At 36.3% G+C, this 22,694-nt stretch overlaps 1 protein-coding gene across 2 annotated transcripts in view; it reads left to right on the forward strand.

The window, feature by feature from the left end:
- Positions 1-12,436, forward strand: part of NGLY1 (N-glycanase 1) — a gene marked incomplete at both ends in the record, with an annotated part of 40,913 nt that extends 28,477 nt beyond the window's left edge. The window contains 4 exons of one of the 2 annotated variants that reach the window (XM_084248102.1): positions 810-974; positions 5,826-6,011; positions 11,737-11,914; positions 12,261-12,436. In XM_084248102.1, coding sequence (XP_084104228.1) covers positions 810-974; positions 5,826-6,011; positions 11,737-11,914; positions 12,261-12,436 — 705 coding nt within the window. The remainder of the gene's footprint in view (positions 1-809; positions 975-5,825; positions 6,012-11,736; positions 11,915-12,260) is intronic. The other variant, XM_084248103.1, reaches the window with a different exon arrangement.
- Between the last annotated feature and the right edge of the window lie 10,258 nt (positions 12,437-22,694).

Genomic DNA, 22,694 nt, shown 5'->3' on the forward strand with positions numbered 1-22,694 from the left:
TCCTTAGCCTCTTCTCTGTATGTCACTTCACTCATTGAGAGAAGGGAAGAGAGGTGTGGTGTGCTTGGTTTACCTCAATTCATTTCTTCCCATGGGGTCTTAGCTTCTTCAGATCTTGACTACCTTAGTAACTGTTGCATTCAGGTGGGGGGGAGGGGTGTGTGTGTGTGTGTGTATGTGTGTGTGTGTTTCCCTGTTTTTATAGCTTTGTCAGCAGGACAATTGATCTGACGCAAGCTAGTCTGTCATAGTCAGGAACACAAGTTGCTACTTCCTTTTGAATTCTAGGATGGTAAAAGTCATGGAGAGTTGATTTTACAAACAATTGTGTGCATGAAAATAAAGTTGCTTACTTCTTCCAGGATTCCCTTAAAATACAAATGTTTTAATATATTCTTTTTTTTTTAATTTTTTTATTTATTTTTTTAATTTTTTTTTTAATAGAGGCATGTTTTATTTATTTATTTGTTTGTTTGTTTGTTTTATTTATACATGCACTGGGTACAGTCAGAAGCGCGGGAGGGTGAGAGAATTCACCAGAGCCAGAGCGGGGAGCAGAGCAGGCAGAAGGACCGAAGTACACTGCTGAGGGGAGCAGCGGGCGGCAGGAGAGGTCTGCGCGCCATGTGGGACCCTCCTCCGGTGGCCGGGGAGCAGCCGGGGATCGAACCAGCGCCGCAGAGGCCGCAGGCAGCTTCGCAACCCAGCACTCAACCGCTGCGCCACCGGGGAGGCCCTTAATATATTCTTTCTTACAAGATGTATCTCTACATTTCCCTAATCTGACTTTTTAAATATATGAATTACAGAGGCAAGTATCTTTATCAGAAGACAGAAGAAAAGAACTACTTCAGAGGATAATTGTGGAACTTGTTGAATTTATATCTCCCAAAACCCCTAAACCTGGAGAACTTGGTGGAAGAATATCTGGGTCAGTGGCTTGGAGAGTAGCCCGAGGTGAAATGGGTCTAGAGGTATTTAATTCATTATTGCATGATATCATCTTCCTGCTTCCACTACACTCTTTACTTACAAAAAATGCCTTGGCCGTGACCTTTCAATTAATGTTTCTGAGTAATTATTAAAAATGCAAACATTGGAAGAGAACCAAAAATTGACATAGTGTAATTGTGAATTAAATTATTTTAAAATAGAATTTTTTCAATCTTTCATAAATTTTTAGTACAGTGTAAATAAGAAAAATGTAGAGTGTATATAACTTTAACAAATTTTCACAAATTGAGTACTGATATAAATCACTAACCAGAATAAGTAATACACCATCAGAACCCCAGGCAGCAACCATGCATTCCTTTTCAATCATTGCCTTCCACCCCAAGAGTAACCGTTATGGTTCCTAACATCATAGATTAGTTTTACCTGTTAATGTGTTTTATATAAATGGAATCATGTAGTATGCACGTTTTAGTGAATGGTTTCTTTCCCTCAAAATAACTTAGTGAAATCTGTACTTCTTGTTGCATGTTTTTGGCATGTTTATACCCTGCTGTGTAATAATTCATTGTATGAATATAATTTATGCTACTGATAATCAGTATCCAGATTGTTTTTACTGCTCTGGCTACTCAAAATAGTGCTACTTGTGAACAGTCATATACATGTTGTCAGTGGATATTTATTTATGCATTTCAGTGGGTAGTTAGGCTCATTTTCAGCCTAAGCTAGGTAATAAGGTATGTATATGTTCAGCTTCAATAGATACTGCCCGTTTAAGTGGTTGTGCCAGTTCACACTCTTAGCAGCTGTATGAGATTTTCCTATATCTTTGCCTACAATCATATATCTTTTTCATTTTAGTAATTCTGTTGTATGAAGTATTAATACATTGTGATTTTAATTTTGCATTTTGGTGATGACTAATGGAGTTAAACTTCTGTTCTTTAAATTTTTTAATTTCTTTTTTTGAAGTATTTGTTCAAGTCTTTCCAAATAATATATTTCTTCATTTTTTTTATTTTTATTTTTTTTTTAAAGATTTATTTATTTATGCAAGAACTGGGGTACAGGTCAGAGGTGCGGGAGGGTGAGAGAATTCACCAGAGAGAGCAGGGAGCAGAACAGGCAGATGGACCTAAGACACTGCTGGGGGGAGCAGTGGGCGAGACAGGAGAGGTCTACCACACCATGTGGTGTCTTTCTGGCCAGCCAGGAATTGAACCCGCACTGCAGAGGCTACAGAAGCTTCACAGTGCAGCGCTCAACCCACTGTGCCACCAGGGAGGCCCTCCTTTTTTTATTAATTTAATTTTTTTTCTTACATCACTGTAGTCTCCATAGTTCTCCCACTACCATATCACCCTTGAACCATCACTGTATCAATAGTATTTTCAAAGAGCCAATTTTTACCTCTTTTTTACCATGTGAAAACTTTAAGAATTATAGTGAGAAGAATACAGCTGATGAAAGTGTTTGTTTTTTGTTATATATTTATGCAACAGAAATTATTATTGGTGTGATTGTTATTATTGTACGGTTAATATTATATTACTAATTATTTTAAGATACTATCACTTGATTAATTGCCCAAAATTAAATAATGAATTATGGAAATATAATGTCTACTTAGGCACTGTGCTCTGCAAATGGACATTAAGAAAGTACAGTAGATTGTCCCTTGCCCTTAAGGAGCTTAAAAGTGACCCTCTAGTAAGTATTTAATATAAATGTCCTAAGAAGATATGTAATGAAAAATGTTTGAAAGGAAAATAGTCCCTCCCAGGACTGATGTCAAATAATTGCAAGCAAGATAAAGTTTTATATCTGCTTTTTCTATGTTCTAAATTTATCATTGCTGCATATTAATTTCTTTAATAAAAGCATATGTCAAAAAGGGGTGAATTATTCCTAGTAAACTTGTTTCCTTTTTAATTATCTTATCCTCTTTAGCAGGCAGTTAGAAGTATTGGTTTAACCACATAGAATTACAAGATCTAAATTCAACAAATAATCCAAATCACTGCTGATGCAGAGCAACTTACAAGTGCAAATCTAAATGTAGACATTTAAAAGAGCTTATTTAATTCACAGCTGTGCCCAATTTAAAACATCATTATTATTTAGTTGTTCAATTTTTTTTTCCCCTTCTTATAGATGGTCATGCTTCCTCTTGAATGGAATATAAGTTGATTATATTTTTAAAATAGCAATTAGGTCATATGTCCAGATTGTTTTCCCTTTTGAAATTTTTAATTTCTGAATTACTGGAAGCCATGTTAGGGCAATGAATTTAAAAATCATTTTAACCATTTTAAAATCATATGTTTTTAAAAATAGATTAAAGAGGGCCTCCCCGGTGGTGCAGCAGTTGAGCGCTGGGCTGCGAAGCTGCTCGTAGCCTCTGCAGCGCCGGTTCGATCCCCGGCCGCAGGTGAGGGTCCCACATGGCCTGTAGACCTCTCCTGCTGCGCCCACTGCTCCCCTCAGCAGTGTACTTTGTCAGTCTGCCTGTTCTGCTCCCCGCTCTGGCTCTGGTGAATTCTCTCACCCTCCTGCGCTTCTGACTGTACCTAGTGCTTGTATAAATAAATAAATAAATCTTTTTTAAAAATAGATTAAAAAGTATCAGTCCTAAAACATTAAGTAACTATACCTTGAAATCAATTGGAAAAAGAAGGAAATATTGGTCATAGAGTTCCAGAAAGAAAAATTTATCTTAATCTTAGATTTAAAAGATTTCATGATGTTGTAAGTCAATGTTAATTTTTTTAGGGTTTTTTTTTTTTTTTAAGATTTATTTATTTATAATTTCAAGAACTGGGGTACAGGCCAGAGGTGTGGGAGGTGAGAGGATCCACCAGAGACAGAGTGGGGAATAGAACAGGCAGATCAACTGAAGTACACTGCTGAGGGGAGCAGGGGAGAATCAGGAGAGATCTGCTTTGCCACATGGGTAGCTCCTTGGCCAGGGATCGAACTCATGCTGCAGAGGCTGTGGACAGCTTCACAGCACTGTGCTCAACACCTTGTGCCACCAGGGAAGCCCTCAATGTTAATTATCTAAAAATTTTATGAAATATTGATGTTGTTATTCCACATTGGCTTTGCTTGGTTGAATGCATGATATGTTCAGTAATATACTTATTTTTCTTTTCTCTTGGTAATTGCTTATCCTGTAAAAAATAGTGGATAATGCTGCTTCTAAATTTTATTTCCATTTTGTTTATGTCATTACTCTGAAACATCTTTGGCAGAGAAGAGAAGAATTGGAAAGTGTTGTTACATGTTGTTTTGAAGTGTGGTATACTAATTCATAATTACATAATCAATTTCTAGAAATATTAAACTGCTTTTTTTAAAACCTTATGTTTTGGTTAGTAATGGTTGTAGGTTTTACTAGGGAATTATCTTTTTGTTTATACATGTAATGTTATTATTTTAAAATTCTGACAGTGTCTCTATCTCTAAGATGTTTTGTTTTCTGCTTATTGATTTTTGTACATTTAGTTTTTATAATCTTTAATAGCTGGTGCTCAATTTAGCTTAACAAAATATGCATTGCACACTATCGTGACTGATTAGTAAGTTCTGTAGCAGAATGTTGACACAGACTAGAGCAGTGTTCTCAACAGTGGATAATTTTTGCCTTAGGGGAACATCTGGCAAGACTAAAGACATTTTGGTTGTCATACTGGGAAGGAGGATCCCCCTGGCATTAGTGGGTAGAGCTCTGGGATGCCACTGAACAACCTACAGTTCACAGGACAGCCCTCTACTTTAGAGAATTATCTGACTCAAAATGCTACTATTCTGTAACCTAAGGGAGAGGAGCCACTGTGTCTATGGCCCATAAAGACACAGGATTGAAATATCTTTCTCAAGCTTTAGATTCACTCAGTGATTTCAGGGGACTGTTTTACATTAAAACAAGTGTATTTAATTTGGATGGGATTGTAAAATTTATCTGGAATTTTAAGGTAAAACGTGAACTTTTGTGATGATTTCACATGTCAAAGATTATCTTAGCATATATATCACAGGAACTCTCTTAAACTTAGAGGGTCTGGAAAGGACATTCTGATAAAATGACTTTTGGTAGCGTCCTGAAGGATTAGACAGAAGTAAGCATGTGGAGAATAGAAAGAAAAGCATTCTAGACAAAGGGAATAGCTGTGCCAAGGTCCTGAGGCAGAAATGAGCTGGGCCTTTTTGAAGAAAGGAAAAGTAAATAGTGAAAAGAGAGAAAAAGGGGAGGAATAGTTTGAGATCTGGTTGGAGAAGTAAGCAAGGGAAAGCTCATAATTGGTACTATTAGCCTTGATTATGTTATCAATTTAGGTTTAGAGTTTAAGTACTGAAGGAAATCGATGAAATGAGGTAAGCAAGAAGATGGTTTATCCCAATTTACATTTAAAAAATCACTTTAATTATGTGGAACATGGATAGGAGAGGTGTTAAGAGTTGAAAGTGGGGAGTCAACTTTAGGAGAGGATTGTAATAATACAATTAGGAAGTGGTGGTAGAATTAAGAAAAATAAATGAATTCAGGTTCAACAAAAATCAGAGATATAAATAATTCTTTTTATATTCTGTCTGATGTTTGGCACTATTCAAGCAGTGTGCTGATGCTATTTAACATATATCTTATTTTCCATTGACACCAGTTTTTCCTTTTCAAGTTGAAGAGATCACCAGTAGACATAGTAGTTCCTCTCTCCCTCTCTTTCTCCCTCTCTCTCTCTCTCTATATATATATATACACACACACACACACACACACACACATATATGCACATACGCGCATGCGTACACACACACACACATATATTCCATTATGCTAAAAAACTAATTCTGCTTTCTTTTTTAAGAGAAAAGAATCCCTCTTCATCCCTTCTGAAAATGAGAAGATTTCTAAAAAGCTTCACCTTTGTTACAACATTGTGAAAGATCATTATGTCCGAGTTTCAAATAATAGTGAAACCATTTCTGGATGGGAGAATGGTGTATGGAAAATGGAATCCATATTCAGAAAAGTTGAAACAGACTGGAAAATGGTAATTTAATGCATGAAACTTTAGTCATTATTGAAACAAATATAGATCTGCTTCATTTATCAGTTATATATAATATAAAAACTGGTGTTACTTTTAGTAATCCTTAAACAAGAAAAAATCCTGACCTAAGCGTCTAATCAAAAGTTCATATAAAATTTGTTCATTTGCATTAAGGAAATACCCATCCATTTTCATCAGAAAAACTATATTTATTCTTTCCTGAGGAGAAATAATGAAGACTATGACTAACCCATGTTACTAGTTTTTGCATGAATGTATGAAGAATACTGTTATTCTTTCACAAATATGTTTTGACTAATTACTAGTGGGTCTAATAGTTTAGTTCAAAGTCCTAAAAGCTAATCATCCAACATGCTTTCATTTCATAAGAACATAGATGATTGAACAGCACTATTGGTGATTTCTTTTCTCTGTATCCTTAAAAATAAGGAAAGAAACACATGCAAGGACTATAGTTGTTCATTTATACCAACTTGTACATTATAGTTACAAGTTATCTGTAATAAGAGGCTTTACTTTTAAATTGCTTTTAGATACACACCAAAAGTAAACTCACAGGTACTCATATGACCTCAATAGATCTAACCATATTATTGATAAAATTTCATATGAGTGGGAAGCTTTTTTTTGTTTGTTTTTTTGTTAAGAGAAAGAAAAAAATTTATTGAGGAGAAAAGGAACAGAAATATAGTGGGACTCCCAGGCCGATGGAACCAGGCCAGGGAGGGGCGAGGAAGCCCTGGGAGCTTTTAAAGTCAACTTGCCAAGATGTTTGAGTGAGAAGCGAAGTTGTTCATTTGTAAGATAAATTAGATTTGAAAAGTGAGCCACAAATTAACAGCTGCTGCTTGTGTTTATGAGCATCAACTGTACACTATCAGTTTAGTAGGCGTTAGAATACAGAAGACATACAGAAATAAGCTCCCTGCTTTTTTCTTTTTAATCATGTTTGTGTTCTAAAACTTACTTTGTGATCTTTTTTGCAGTATACCAAGAGTGCTTTAGAATTATTAAAATTGAAGATTTAGAAAGTTTATTCTTTAATTAACAGAGGAAATTAAAGAACAAAATAAGATAAAAATATAAATGTCAGGATGTGTATCTCTGTGATTACATAGTTGATGAGAGAGAATGAACAGCTTCTGAAAGACTATCTTTAGCCTAAATATTCCTCTGAATGGAAAGTGGGATAGAAGGCACGTCATTCATCTGAGGACTAGTCTGTATGTGCTTGAACTGAAGGAAAAGCGAGCCTTTCTTCATAACCAGCAGCATTAATGAAGAAAGTAATGATGTGCTGCAAAGCAGGTCTGCTCATGTTTTTCCTTTGTCTTATTCGCACATCTTTTGACCAACAGACACTTACTGAATGCTTATTGTGCCAGGCATTGTTCTCAGCAACATGTATAAAAAGATGAAGATACAGTTTCTAGCCTCACAATCTTAACAGCATAAATAGTCATCTTAGCCACGATGTGGTGTGCTATAATAAGGACATCAACATATTACTATGGAAACACCAAGGAGGGAGTAATTAGCTCTGACTGTGGGAGGTGGGCAAAGCTCCACCGAGCAGACAACATTTGAGCTGGACGCTGAAGGATGAGTAGGTGTTCATAAGGCAAGGGGACAGCAAGGAAATAGCATGTAGTACATGGCATATTTTGAGATCTCTACATAGAATGTTGTGGCCCGAGATGATATATTGTATGGGAAAGATTTAAATATTGTAAATGCAAAGGCCATTAGATATAAAACAAGCCCCTACTTAAGTAAAATTTCTGCCTTGATATACTTTCATAGAAGGCATCAGTTTTTAAAAGTTTAATAAATGTGATCTAGTTATAATATCTATACCAAGTGAAAAAAGATGCTAGACTCTCAAACTATACCATTATATTATGCATAACTAATATATTGCCATTAAAAGTGAATTTTCCACCTGAATCAGTATTTTAATTCTCTAGTAGCCTGTCTTCAATTAGGGATTCATGACTCCACTAAGTCATAGAAGCCTATTTCCCACCACACCTTCCTCAGTAATTGCCTGTCTGGAATCAGGAATGTACAAAAACTAAATCAGGAATGTACAAAACTAAATGCTTCTTAGAAGACATCACTTGATAAAACTGATATTAATAACTTCCTAAACTAACCTCCCTGCATCTTCCCCAGTCCTTTTATAGCCTTCATGGTATACTTACTTTTGTACTCACAGTGTGTGTGTGTATATATAGTGTATTCACTATATATGTGTGTTTGCGCCTGATATATAATAAACTTTTTTTAAAGATTTATTTTTTATTTATACAAGAGCTGGGGTACAGGCCAGAGGTGCGGGAGGATGAGAAGATTCACCAGAGACAGAGTGGGGAGAAGAACAGGCAGACGGACCAAAAGCACCACTGAGGGGAGCAGCAGGCACGACAGGAGAGGTCTACCGTACCATGTGGGAATCTCCCTGGCTGGCCGGGAATCGAACCCACGCTGCAGAAGCTTGGACAGCTTCACAGCGCTGTGCTCAACCTGCTGCGCCACTGGGGAGGTCCTGATATATAATAAACGTTTAATCAAGATTAGTGAGTGTAAGAAAGAATGATTGAGTGTATGTGGCATAAATTATGTACTACCCCAGAGCTATGTAGAGCCCCTTAGATACTCTTGTTTTCATTCAGATTTTGTCCTTTGACTATCCCTAGATGTTCCTAGCTGCTTTTCATTTTTGAGCAGTTTTATCATTCTCTTTGTCACTAGAATTATTTTGGTATTTTTTCACACATGGTATGTCAAGAATTGGTTCATTTACTCATTCAACAAACATGCACCTTGTCAGACATTGTGTTGGCAGATAGGCAATTCCAGATAGGCGATTACTGAGGAAGGTGTGGTGGGAAATAGGCTTCTGTGACTTAGTGGAGTCATGAATCCGTAATTGAAGACAGGCTACTAGAGAATTAAAATACTGATTCAGGTGGAAAATTCAGTTTTAATGGTGAAATTAAGAGGAAAATCTCAAGGTGAGCATAGAGAAAGTACTAGTGCTAGAGAAAGACACATGGACCAACTGAGGTAAATGAGTCTGTACATCATACAAGGGGAAAGAAGAGAGAATGAAAACGCTGTCCCTTCTTAAGAGCCAGAGAGGGCCGGGTGGAAGAAGGGATCTCTGAACAGGATTTTAGAGGAGGCAATGGGAGTTTCTTAGAGGGAACAGAATATGAAAGGGGCGGGGTATCTGAGACATGAGAAATAGTACATACAAAAGCAGAGACGTGAGAAACAGCTGTTATGTTCAGGAAAGAGTAATGTAGTAGGGAATATGGAGGAGAATAGTGGGAAGTAAAACTAAAGAGAAAAAGTTGTTAGGTCCCAGGGACTTTGATTATCTTGCAATTATATAATAGGCAACATGAAAGCATTCAAGCAAGGAAAAGGACCTGGTCCTTTCCAAAGGGCCTGATGCAGAGATAATTCCAGAGGCTACAAATGGAATAAATCATAAGCATAGTACAAAAAAATTTAAGTATAGTGGGAACTGACATTGATTCATGTTTGATTTTGATGATAAAAAGAGAATAACAAAAAATGAGATTCATGAGCAGTACCAATTTACCAGTATTGAATTAAAATCTCTTGAAATGCAACTGCCCTGCTGGATATCTGTAGTAATGACTGACTGCAGAGTAGCTGCTGTATGGTGAACTTAATTAGACTTAATCTTAGCAGCCTATACAGGAAAATAATTTTAAGAACATGTTAAACAACAACTTCAAACAGTGCAGAATAAACCAAACCTTCAGGAAATCATAGCAGCAAACACACTAACCTAGCCTGTAGTAGTAATCAGAAAATCTTTAAGTGAAGATCTTCTGGAGTATATGAAATAAAAAAGCCACAACACAAAAGACAATTTTCATTTATATGAAATTTGGAAAAAAATCACTGTGAGGTGTATAACTCACTGTGAGGTGTATGACTTAGACCTTAAAACACAGGCACACTGGTCTTGTTCTCACCCACAGGTTGTGTTCACCTCTAAGTTCTTACAGAAACTAAAAATGGACAAAGGTGGGTCACTGGTGGTGGGGGATTGGTTAAAATGCTACACAGAGAATATATTGAGTAAAAGAGATCACATGAATTTTTAAGATAGTCTGTTTTATCTCCATATACTGTTTCTTTAGCGTAAGAGGACTTTTATTTGCTTATAATAACTTTGGATGATGTAGCATTTGAGAATTCAGTGAATTTCATTTATCCTTTAACTTTTTTGAGTTTTCAAAGTTGATGCCTTTACAACTAAAAAATAGAAGTCTTTTTCGGACGTATTCAACAACTGTTATAAGCATTCTGTGACCCAGATCCACATAGGACAATTAAGACAGTTCTGGGAAGAGCTAGAAATTGATGTTAACCTGATGTAAGCCTATCATATTTTACCACCCTTGAAGAGGGATTGTTTTATAATTTCTAACTCTCTGATTCAAAAACCTTTAAATTTACTGGCATGTTTAACCTAGTAGGAAAAAAGTAGCTATAAGTTGCCAAAAAGAGTATCAATAGAATGCTAACAGTCATTTTACTTAATGACTAAATATTAGAATAGAACATGGTATAGAACATTTCTGATTCAGATGTATTTTTTATGGTGCTTTCAACTATTTTCCAAAGTAGATGTTTCTAAAAGAATATGTGTGTATGTACATTTTTAATATTTAATAAATACCATTCAATAAACCCCCCCTGTGTATCCAGAGCCTATACACTAGCGAGTTAGAGATTTGGTAAGCTACATCATGCGAGCACACCTGAAATAAAAGTTGTATTTGGAATAGGGACATGTCACCAGTTCAATGTGGCATGAAATTCTGGAGGACCATGAAAGCAAAAGAATTTGGATTTAAAGCAAGAGCAAGACATTTGTTGTACATTCTAGCCTAAGCAAATTATAAGAAGGAAGTAGGATTTTAAAAACATTAATTAGGCAACTATAGAAAGTTAAGTGTAAAATCATGACTACAGTGGTAAATGTGGTATAAAAGATTTTTTTCCAGATGTGCCAAAGAAATGCCTGGACTGTTATGGGAGTTTGGATACCAGTGATAACTGATTAAAAAGGTCGATCATTAGGGTTTTGAGACTGAGTGAATAGAATTACCTATGGATGTCAATATCTTCAAGGAGAAAGTGTAAGAGGGGATGATTTAGAAAAAGCCAGTAAACTTGAATACCTTAAATACATTTAAAGTGGTCCAGGATATTGATGAAAGAATGGGGAAGCATGCTGCTTAGTGAAGCAAGCATGAATATTACCTTTTAAACCATTACTTAGCAATGACTAAAACATTTCCTTGATTTAAATGATGTGACCCATCTCACTCTGGGAAAGCTTATCTGAAAATTCAGACTGCGAGTGGACTAAATTAAGAAATAATTGCATTTTAAAGGTTTCTACATTTTCAAGAGAAATAGTGTACCAAAATTTGGCTACTATGCAGTCCTTTAGGACTGTACTTACTAAGGCACTTATATTCAGATAATTTTGATCCACAATAGAATTGCTAATGAAAAAATATCAGAAAAATTCATCAATGGTGAAAAATTAGGTTTTTTATAATCTTTTATACATAACACTCTTTGACAGTAGACTTTGTGTTTCTTATTCTCGTATTTTTGACAATTCCTTTTCCCTTCTGATTTGCAGGTGTATTTAGCCCGAAAGGAAGGATCATCTTATGCTTGTATTTCCTGGAAGGTTGAGTGTGGGTCAGTTGGCCTGAAAGTGGATAGCATCTCCATTCGAACAAGTAGCCAAACCTTTCAGACTGGAACAATACAGTGGAAATTGCGATCTGAAACAGCCCAGGTGGAAGTGACAGGCGGTAAGCATTTGACTGGAGAATTAATCATGGAAAGTATTGTACTTAGTAGAGATGTAGTTTTGAGTTTTTCATACTCAAGACTTACTTATACTGTTGCAATAAAAACAATTAAAACCTGTATAACCTCATTGTAGTAGAAAGACATAGGATTTTTATAGTGAAACATAAATGGAAGGGGAAAGATCTTTTGTTTGTTTCAAAGGACATATTTCCTCCATAAAAAATAATTTGTATTTTTAAGGGTTGATTTTTACCTATAAATCAAACAAAATTCACTCCAAAATGATCACTTTACATTCTGTAAGTTACCAAAAACAAAGTGTTAATTTTTTCTTTTCTCCAACAGATAAAACTCTTCACTCCTATCATGATTTTTCTGGTGCCACTGAAGTTATTTTGGAAGCAGAGTTAAGCAGAGGAGATGGTGTTGTTGCTTGGCAACACACCCAGCTGTTTAGACAAAGCTTAAATGACCATGAAGAAAATTGTTTGGAGATAATTATAAAATTCAGTGATCTTTGAGAACCTGAACATTATAGAAAATCTGGCAATAATCAAGGCCTTACCATATCCTACAGTAGTCTATTGGTTCAGTGCATGCTTAGTTGGCCATTTACTACCCTCTGCTAGCATATTTCCTTTGCTAGCTATCCATCATGTAACCTTCATGAAAATCTATCTTTGTACAATGGACCATAATGAAACCTTGAATTAAAAGCTCCCTTCCATATGTGATTATAATTTGAAGTAAAGTTTTATTGCCCCAATAAGAGATTTTAATCTGAAGACTGATATGTAGTTTTAAAAGTAAAATGATAGTATTCATGATTAAATGCTGTTCATGATTATGATAAAATCTTAATTAGTAATTTGACATTTTCTGATCAGCCATTTATTTCTCCATAAGTAATTGAATTAGAGTTCCTGAGATCTTAATTTTTAATAAATGTGAAAGTGTAGCATCTCATAAGTTATATAATGCATGAAAATTTTTATGATGTATATATGTAGTCATTTAAAAATAAAAAATTATTTTGCTTTATCTTTAGTGGTTACTTGGCTAAACAAAAATCTCTTTAATAAGTATGCTAAACATTGAAAAGTGAATAGAGTTATGAAAATATTCAACATTAAACAAAATCAAAAATACATTATAAATCCATGATATGTAGATACTTCATAATATGCCTTTCTTTTGGATATTTTTATCTACCTCATTGAATAAAATATCTTTTCTTGTCTTTGAAACTATGTAAGTGTATGTACAGTATTTATATGCTATGTCAAGATGTGTGCGTGTGTATTCCATGTAACCTCTCTAGTGAACATTTATTAAGCATCTGTGTGCAAAAAGCATTGTGATAACACTGGGAAGAGATCAGTGTTATAAAAGACATAGTCAGTGTCCTTTAAATGCCTTTCTGATGTCCTGCAAAGTGAATTCTCAACTCTTCAAACAAGAAAAATACCTTCTTAGAGATTCTCATTCTGGAAACTCAGCAGAACATTTAGATGTATTATAAAATATGTGCCAAGAACTTGTAACAAAGGTCTTATATTTGTGTTTTAGTTGTAGTCAAACTCTGTTGAGAATTACTTTCTTCCTAAAAAGCTACATTTCAAATTAGTTTGTACATCATAAGTTATTAATATGTCTTGAATATTAGAAAGTTTTCTGGAATTGTGACTGAGTTATTCATAGCATCGTCTATTGGCCAAATATATTAAATTGGAGAGATTTGACTCTTACCTGTCTTGAGGTGTCTAGTATTGGCTCGGTGAGTGTTTTGATATTCACTTGGACCAACCTTCTAACTCTCATAAAAGAAACTTGAAGAGCTACAAGCAGTTTTATAAAGGTGATAATAAAGATGTGAGAACTCAACTGAATACTTAATCTGTGAAAAGGATACATTCTAATTTGTACTGAAAAGTGATTAGCATTCAGACACCCCGTATTTTCATACAGTTGAACTGGTTAAAAGAAAAAGTAGTTGCCCACTTTTCTTAAACGTATTTCATGAGCACTTCAAATCCTAGGTTACTCAATAACTATTAACAGTTTTTTTTATATTCAAAAAATTTTGGAAATGGTACAGAAACTCATAGGACACAGGCCTCCCCTGGTGGCGCAGCGGTTGAGCACTGGGCTGCGAATCTGCCCGCAGCCTCTGCAGCGCCGGTTCAATCCCCGGCTGCCAGCAAGGGTCCCACATGGCGCGCAGACTTCTCCTGTCGTGCCCACTGCAACCCTCAGCAGTGTATTTCATCAGTCTGTCTGTTCTGTTCCCCACTCTGGCTCTGGTGAATTCTCTCACCCTCCTGCGCATCTGACTGTACCCAGTGCTTGTATAAATAAATAAATCTTAAAAAAAAAAAAAACTCACAGGACAAAACAATTTTCAATAATGTAGAAAGCAAAGTGACAGTAAACCACCAAGGTAAAGGTAAGCAAAGCAGGACTGATAGTATAGACCCCCACCCCTCAATAAACTGACATTGAAGTTAGGTACATTTTTACAGAACAGTTGTTGAGGACCTCGTTTGAAAGTATGAGTCTGTTGTGAAAGGGTGAATGCTAAGAACCGGGGGAATAACTACCCCAAGTTCTTGAACCATGTTCTGATTGATTAGCCCTCTGCAGTCACTGCTTGTTGTTGAAAAAGTATTTATACCTTGGTTTCAGGTAAGATCTTATCATGAATTTTATAGTCCACTTTTTGTTAGAATTTTTTTTTAGGCATTCCTTTTAGAAATCACATTCTCAAGATGAACATGATGTGTCATCTGATGTTTCCATCACTTTACAAAGAAAGGTGTCTTAGATTAAGGGAGGGCTAATGAACACTTTATTATGGACTTTTTGGGTAGGAAAGTTTGTCAGAGATAATTTAACCCAGACTTCTGACTTCACTGAGGAAATTCAAGCCCAGAGAAGTTAAATGACCTGTCTAAGCCATTGAGTGGATTAATGATGTAGGTAAGATTTGTTTATACTTCTCAGTCTTCTTCAGCTGCAGGGTTATAGAGTTGTAGACCTGTATGTGGATTGCTGTTTTTAGTAGATGTTTTATGAATATACTTTGATAGTGATGTTCCAGTTGAGAATATAGTAAATACTGATACTAGAGCTAATGATTTTTCTAACTAGTTAAGCTTTTCTGAATAAATGTAATTTGATGATAGATATGTATAGGTATTTGTGTCTTCAAACATTGTTTTCTTCTACAAGACAATAAATTACAACGGTTTTATTATTCATGTAAATACCCTATTATAAGCTAATAATTCTAATCCAGATGTCATTCCTGCCTCTTTGGGGAGGAGTAAGAGTAGACTAAAAAGTCATGATTGTCTTTATTCCACTTAGCATGTTTTCAGTCACGTCCATTTTATTGACCAAAACAATTCTTTATTTCTGGTAAGAGATTTAGAGTGGATCTAAACTAATAACAATCACCTTTTGAGTATCTAATAAGTACCAATTACTTCAGCTTCTCATTTGATTATAGTGGCATTGTGGTAATGTATATTGTCTCCATTTTATAGTTGATGAAACAGAGAGGCTAACTGGGAGCCAGTATTTTACTGCCTTTTGTGTATAATAGCCATTTTGTATTGATTAATCCCCACGAGTGAAAATAGACTCCAATTGAAACCCTGCTCTCTTAATTTTCTGAAGGCTTGATCTGAGATCAACAAAATTGTAGCAGCAATTAGAAATTCATAAATAAGGCAGAAAGGGCCTCTGAAAAGCTAAAATAAAACCTGATCACTAAAGCCCAGATGGGTAATTTGGATTATCAGTCTTATGCCTTGCCTTTTTTAAACTTCGTATCATAGAGATCATTCTATATCAGTCTTTTAAGCGCTTTTTCATCTTTTTCCCAGGTGGGTAACATTCTGTTGCGTGCACGATAGTTCACATTTTGGGCTGTCACCAGACTTTGAACCAACAAAACTGTTGGTAGAGTCAACAAAAAAATCTGCATTTCAACTTATTTTGAAAAATTGGATAATGTAACAACACTGTGTGCATAATGGCAGCAGTTAACCTGACTAATAGCTTTTCTTCCTTTTAACACGGCCCTGGGAGGTAGGAGTGTCTTCCTGGTGGCCTCTGGGTTAAGTCTCAGCGCTATCACTGCTATGACCTGATCCCCAGCCAGGGAGCTAACCCACATGGTGCAGCAGACCTGTCTAGCCCACTGCTCCCCTCAGCAGTGTATTTCAGTCAGTCTGCCTATTCTGCTCCTCACTCTGTCTCTGGTCAATCCTCTCACCCACCGCATCTCTGGCCTACACCTCTTCTTCTACACAAAAATAAAATCTTTTAAAAAACAAAACAATCACAGGGCCTGTATTCCCTATTATGGAGGTTCTGGGGAATGTAAACCCCTTGCTCTTAGCTCCAGTGCTGACACCTAGTGTTAGTTACCATTTATTGTAATACTTGTACTTCTGTTCTTTGAGAAATACTCTGGTCCCATTCTATGAAGATTGTAAAAATCAAAGATAGACTATGTAAATGGATTACACGGTTTTGTTTATTCATTCGTTCATTTTTACCTAGTCACTTAACTCAAAAGTTATTTGCCTGTACATAACTAGAATTTGCAACTCCCTACAGGAATTTACTATTTTATTTGTGTATATATCTGCCAAGTTTCAAGTTAATTTATAATTTGACAGGTTGAATAGCTTTCAGATAGGTGGTCTTTGAATTTTCAGGAACTTTGAATTCATCAGTAAGTTACCTAAGATTGTAGGTGTCACTTCTGTTATGAAATACAAAATGTAGGAGACAGACCAATTTTTTTTTTTAAGTTTTCAGTTTTTGTTTTTTTTTTAAGATTATTTATTTATACAAGCACTGGGTACAGTCAGAAGTGCGAGAGGGTGAGAGAATCCACCAGAGCCAGAGCGGGGAGCAGAGCAGGCAGAAGGACCGAAGTACACTGCTGAGGGGAGCAGCGGGCGGCAGGAGAAGTCTGTGCGCCATGCGGGACCCTCCTCCAGTGGCCGGGGAGCAGCCGGGGATTGATACAGCGCTGCAGAGGCTGCAGGCAGCTTCGCAACCCAGCGCTCAACCGCTGCGCCACTGGGGAGGCCCTAGAACAATTTTTTATATAATTTTATTTTTATGATTTGTAACTTTCTTGTCCCTACTTTGAATTTTCTGAGACAAATATACTCAATTCTTGTAGCTACCTTTAATCCTTATAATGAATAATTCTCAATATTCTTTGTTAATATCACCATTGCATTTTGTAAAACTAACTCTGTGGTGGCCCTAACACCACACTCTCACAATTTGAAAGGACTGTTGTCATACCAGGTTGTTTTTTCCATGTATTCTGTTATTACTTAATATTTTAGTTTGAATTATTTTTAAATAAAGATTGGAAGTACAAAGAATTGTATCAAAAGTATAATATATTACCATTCTATTTTATTTGCTTCATCTGCTAATGAAAATCCAAACAACACTTGAAGAAGGTAAAGTCTTGAGACTCTCTTTGATTCCTATTCCTCCCTCTTCCTCCCCCAGAGGAAATAATAATCAAGATTTTAGAGTTTATTTCATGGTTTTTTACTATATACATATATAACACACGGTATTGATTGAAATCATTTTAAATCTACATAAATAGTATAAATAATACAAAATGAGCTACAATTTGTTTTTCCAGTCATTTTCTGTATCCATATTTATAAATAAAGAGCTTAACTATCTTAACTGCTACATAGATTCCATCTTTTAATAGTACCACAATTTAGTCTCCCTTACCAACCTGATGAATTTTGACTTATTCTCAATGTTTATTACAAGCAGTTCTACCACTACAACCAATGCTATCTGTATCTCCTTGTAGATAAGTGCAGCTTCTCTTGGATATATTCCTTGAAGTAGAATTGCTGACTCACCAACTAGGTACCTTTTCAAATATATTGTCTGTTGTTCTCTAAGATTTTCAGTACCAACTTTGAGTGCTATTGGCAATTTACTCAAATCCAGTTTCTCTACTTCCTGTCTTACACGTAGTATTGTTACACTTCATCATTTTTGCCATTATGGTTGTGTGAAATATTATTTCTTACTTTGTAATGTCTTGATTGATTACTGGTGAGTTTGAGTATCCTCTCACATTTGTTGGTCATTTGGCTACCCTGTTCTGTTACTATCCAGATATTTTGTTCCTCTTCTATTTGGGTTCTTTGTCCTTTTCTTACTGATTTTTAGGTGGTTATGCATTCTGGACAGCAGTCTTCTGTCTTTTATATATTTCTCACCACATGTGGTCTATTTTTAAAATATGTTGATGATCCTTTGTCAGAAACTACCCAACACAGCAAAAAGCCATCTTCTCTATAAGATCTATTTAGGAAGATAACAACCTTTGACTTAAACCTTTTTATAATCCCTGAAGCTAGTCTTTTTAGGCAAAGGGATGTGTGGGAAGAAAAGGGACAAAGCAGTATCTGGTGAAAATAAAGAATGGCATGTTAAACTCTTGGTGTTCTTGAAATATAACATTGAATGAAATTCTGCATGTAATGGCAGCATGTTAGTAATTTGGAGAGTTGAGACTTGGGAGAAAAATGCTAAAAAATGAAAGCATTCACTTGCTGAATTCTTTGGAGGAAAGAAAGACTGTCATCTGAAATGTTATGTCATCCCTCGCAGATATAAAAGACTGAAAAAGCAAAGAGTGTCTTTGATCTTTACTAATAAATATGGAACCATCAAAGCTCTTGTACTTGTAAACCTAAATTTGAAACAGATTAAATGCTGGGGTGGGGGATGATGGCAGGAGAACTTTGTATAATAAATCATGAAATAGTTCAATTTCAAAAAATTCATGGTTGAAGAGAAGAGTGACTCTATTCAGATGGATTTAAATCGACTCCCAGGATAAGGAGTTAGCTCTGAATGGTCATGCAGTAAAGTCATGCACCTTTCCCAGTAAGGCCAAATATGGTATGTTTATTGATAAAATCCCATCTGCCTGAAAATGCCAGCTGGCAGAGGGATTGCCAAAATAAAAAATCAAGTGTAAACCTAGGTACCATCTTTTTCTCGTCTATATACGTGGTGTGTAGGTCTACTCTAGGACGTTCTGCCTGATCCTCCAGCTCAGGGCAGAGTGCTTCACCTCCTCTCTCTCTCCATTTCTCCATGAGTGCTTCCAAGCCAACCCCAGATGCACAGGGAGGCTGCCTACTTAACCAATATGTGTGCATATTCAGTAATCATGAGTTTTAAAGCTCATTTTCAGTGGGAGAACGGAAATGTTCTGCTTTTGGTTTCTCAGACTGCACTCTCTACATTGTAAATTATAAATCATGGTATTTTGTGGGAAACTTTCCATTTTGTTTTGTAAGTGCAAGTTAATTATTTTTCATGGTTTGAATGCAGTGTTATGTTTAGGCCTCATTTTCTGATAAAAGTGTAATTTTGACTTGACTCATTGCAGAAGGGATTGCATACAGATTAAATTATTGTATTTGTGAAGTAATTCCTACATTAAAGTATTTGTGACTGTACACAATGGAAATACACAAGTAGAAACAGGAAGAAAAGAAATTACAAGCTGTATGTTTAAGTTTCCTGCTGTTTCCCTTTTGTGATGGTGATGCCTTAGAGCCAAGGATCTTAGATCACTCCACCCAAGAGGTTTACTTGGGTTGCAAATTCCCTATCCATGTGCACAAGGTTTTAAGCCAAAATCCTTAGGTTAAGGTAGGGAATTTGATTTGTCAACAAGTCCCTGATTCTTTTTTTTTTTTAAAGATTTTTATTTATTTATGCATATAAGAACTTGGGTGTAGACCAGAATTGCAAGGGGTGAGAGAATTCACCAGAGAGAGTGGGGAGCAAAACAGGCAGATCTACTGAAATACACTGCTGAGGGCGAAACAGGAGGCGAGACAGGAGAGGTCTGCTGCGCCATGCGGGTTGCTCCCTGGCAGGCCAGGATCCTCGTGCTGCAGTGCCTGGTGATAGCTTGATAGCTCTGTCTTTAACACCTGCGCCACCAGGGAGGCCCCCCCTGATTCTTTCTTAGACAAACATTTTGGAATGCAGTTGTACCCTAATGCTCTCATTTTGTGATGAATTTGAAGGTTGAAGAATTTAGGACATTGACCCCAAATCACAAAAGTTAGCATCCCCTTGTCCTGTGCTTAATATTTTGGAAGCCTTTACTCTTGCTAGCTGGTCTCATTTTTGCTAAGATTTCACTAATGGGGCCTCCCCGGTGGCTCAGCGGTTGAGCGCTGGGTTGCGAAGCTGCCCGCGGCCTCTGCGGCGCCAGTTTGATCCCCAGCTGCTCCCCGGCCACTGGAGGAGGGTCCCGCATGGCGCGCAGACCTCTCCTGCCGCCCGCTGCTCCCCTCAGCAGTGTACTTCGGTCCTTCTGCCTGCTCTGCTCCCCGCTCTGGCTCTGGTGGGTTCTCTCACCCTCCCGTGCTTCTGACTGTACCCAGTGCATGTATAAACAAAACAAACAAACAAATAAAACATGCCTCTATAAAAAAAAAAAAAGATTTCACTAATATAGGGTTATTTTGTTTTGTTGTCATTGTACATGTGCTCACTGCTTTTTTATTAATGTCATGGAAACAGAAAATAACTTTTCTGGTTTTCTTTTGTCAACTCTTAGAGCAGACCAAGTTTACTTCCAAAGAGAGGGGGAGAAAGAAAGAAAAATGGTATTCTGACCCATTCCTTTGCATCCATTTTCACCTTGAACCCTCTGCGGTTTGCCATTTACAAATACAAAACTCGGCTTTTAAAAATACAAGATGGCAGCCTCTTAATGCCAGGAACCATGAATTATCTTTTTTATGTTACCCCTAATTCTAGCACAGCCCCCAGAAGGGTTAACAGTCGGTATTGCTTAACACCATTTACATTAACAAACATCACATATACCACAGTAGTGGGCTCTACTGCCTATGATGTTACCAAAAATCGCCTAATACCCATTATTATATACATTATTTAATCATATACATTCACTACAGAAAAAATTAAAATACAGATGAGCAAAAACTAAAAATCACCTGTAATCTCATTGCTCAGAGACAAATGTTTAGATTTTGGTGTTTTTCTTTATGTAAGAAAGACACATTTTAAAATTTATGTATCTCTTCTTTTCAAAATAGAATTACATTATATGTAATGATTTGTAATTTAAGTGTTTGTGAATTATAATGTGCTTTTCATTATATTTTTATGGTTGCATAATAATTATGTGAGTACATTGTAATTTGAAGCAAACCAATCTTTTGTTGACGTTTTAGTGGTTTCACTAGTTTGGTGTTTTCTTTTGGGTTTTGCCAAGTTTTTAAGAGAAAACAGGCAAGTGTCAAGAAAAGGCAGCTCTTAGCAAATTTTTTTTACTGGAACTAAAATACCCATAACACATCCTAAGATATCTCTTCAGTCCAGTGTCCCATATTATATTTAGTAACATCTCAGAGATACCACCATTTATTGTGACCTTTACCAGAGCACTTCATCCCTCACTTCCTCCGTCTGTCATTACTGGACACCTCTTCTATGCCAAGTCCTACCATAGGATTGGGGATACCAGTCCAGACTTCAAGCACTCCACAGCATAAGACTAGTAACACAGGGGAGAGATTATTTAAGCAAGAATTTTAAAATATGGTTTGATAAACTAACTTATATAAATTAAATCAGCCAGATTCTGTGTACACATATAATTGGTTTGAGATGTTCTTTAAATTTCAATTTCCATCTTATTAGTCAGTCTAAACATATAGACCCTTAAACAAACCATTTCCTACTTTCTTTGTTTCCTACTTACTACTTGCTTAAAAAACAAAATGTAGGGCCTCCCCGGTGGTGCAGTGGGTTGAGCGCTGCGCTGTGAAGCTGTCCGCAGCCTCTGCAGCACAGGTTCGATTCCCAGCTGGCCAGGGGGATTCCCACATGGCGCAGCAGGACTTTCCTGTCCCACCTGCTGCTCCCCTCAGCAGTGTATTTCAGTCAGTCTGCCTGTTCTGTTCCTCACTCTGTCTCTGGTGAATCCTCTCACCCTCCCACACCTCTGGCCTGTATCCCAGTTCTTGTATAAAAATAAATAAATCTTTTTTAAAAATGTAATCTTAATGCTTATCTTCGAGTAACATAAAGATTAGCAAAATATCACAAGAGTTGGAAAGGACTTTCATAATCTGGGGTAGATATATGGCTTTGCAGGATGACAGCAATTTTGAAGAGGAAGTGAAATTAAAATAGAACTTGATAGATAAATATAGGCTGGGTAGTTCTGGAGCTACAGCCTGTTTACAAGAAAGCCCACGTTCCAATACACTGGCCTCTGTGTGCTGTTTTAAAGATAATGCAGACTGTAATTAGCTCAGCATTATGCAAGACAGGTGAAGCCCACGATCTGACAAGTTGCCAACAGGGACAAAGTTTGAACTTTCTTGTATGTATATTGATCGGACTTAGACAATGTTTGTTGTAGAAGAAAATAAGGTTTCAAAGATAAAATCAAGTCTCAGCTGCCTGCAATAGATTTTATGCCTGACTTGTATTAATTAACAGAAGGTAAATGTGTAAGGATATAAGAGTTTGCTTCTTTCAAACGAATCACTGCCTAATTCATAGTAGGCACCACTGGGAAGAAACTGCACATACTTTAGATTCCTAGAGTAAATTAAATTAATCCAGGACTCATTTACTTAACACTTCATCTCCACTGAAGAGTTCCACATCACATCAACACTAAAATTTCATCTC

This window comes from Talpa europaea (genome assembly GCF_964194135.1).
Source record: "Talpa europaea genome assembly, chromosome: 11".
Lineage (NCBI taxonomy): Eukaryota > Metazoa > Chordata > Mammalia > Eulipotyphla > Talpidae > Talpa > Talpa europaea.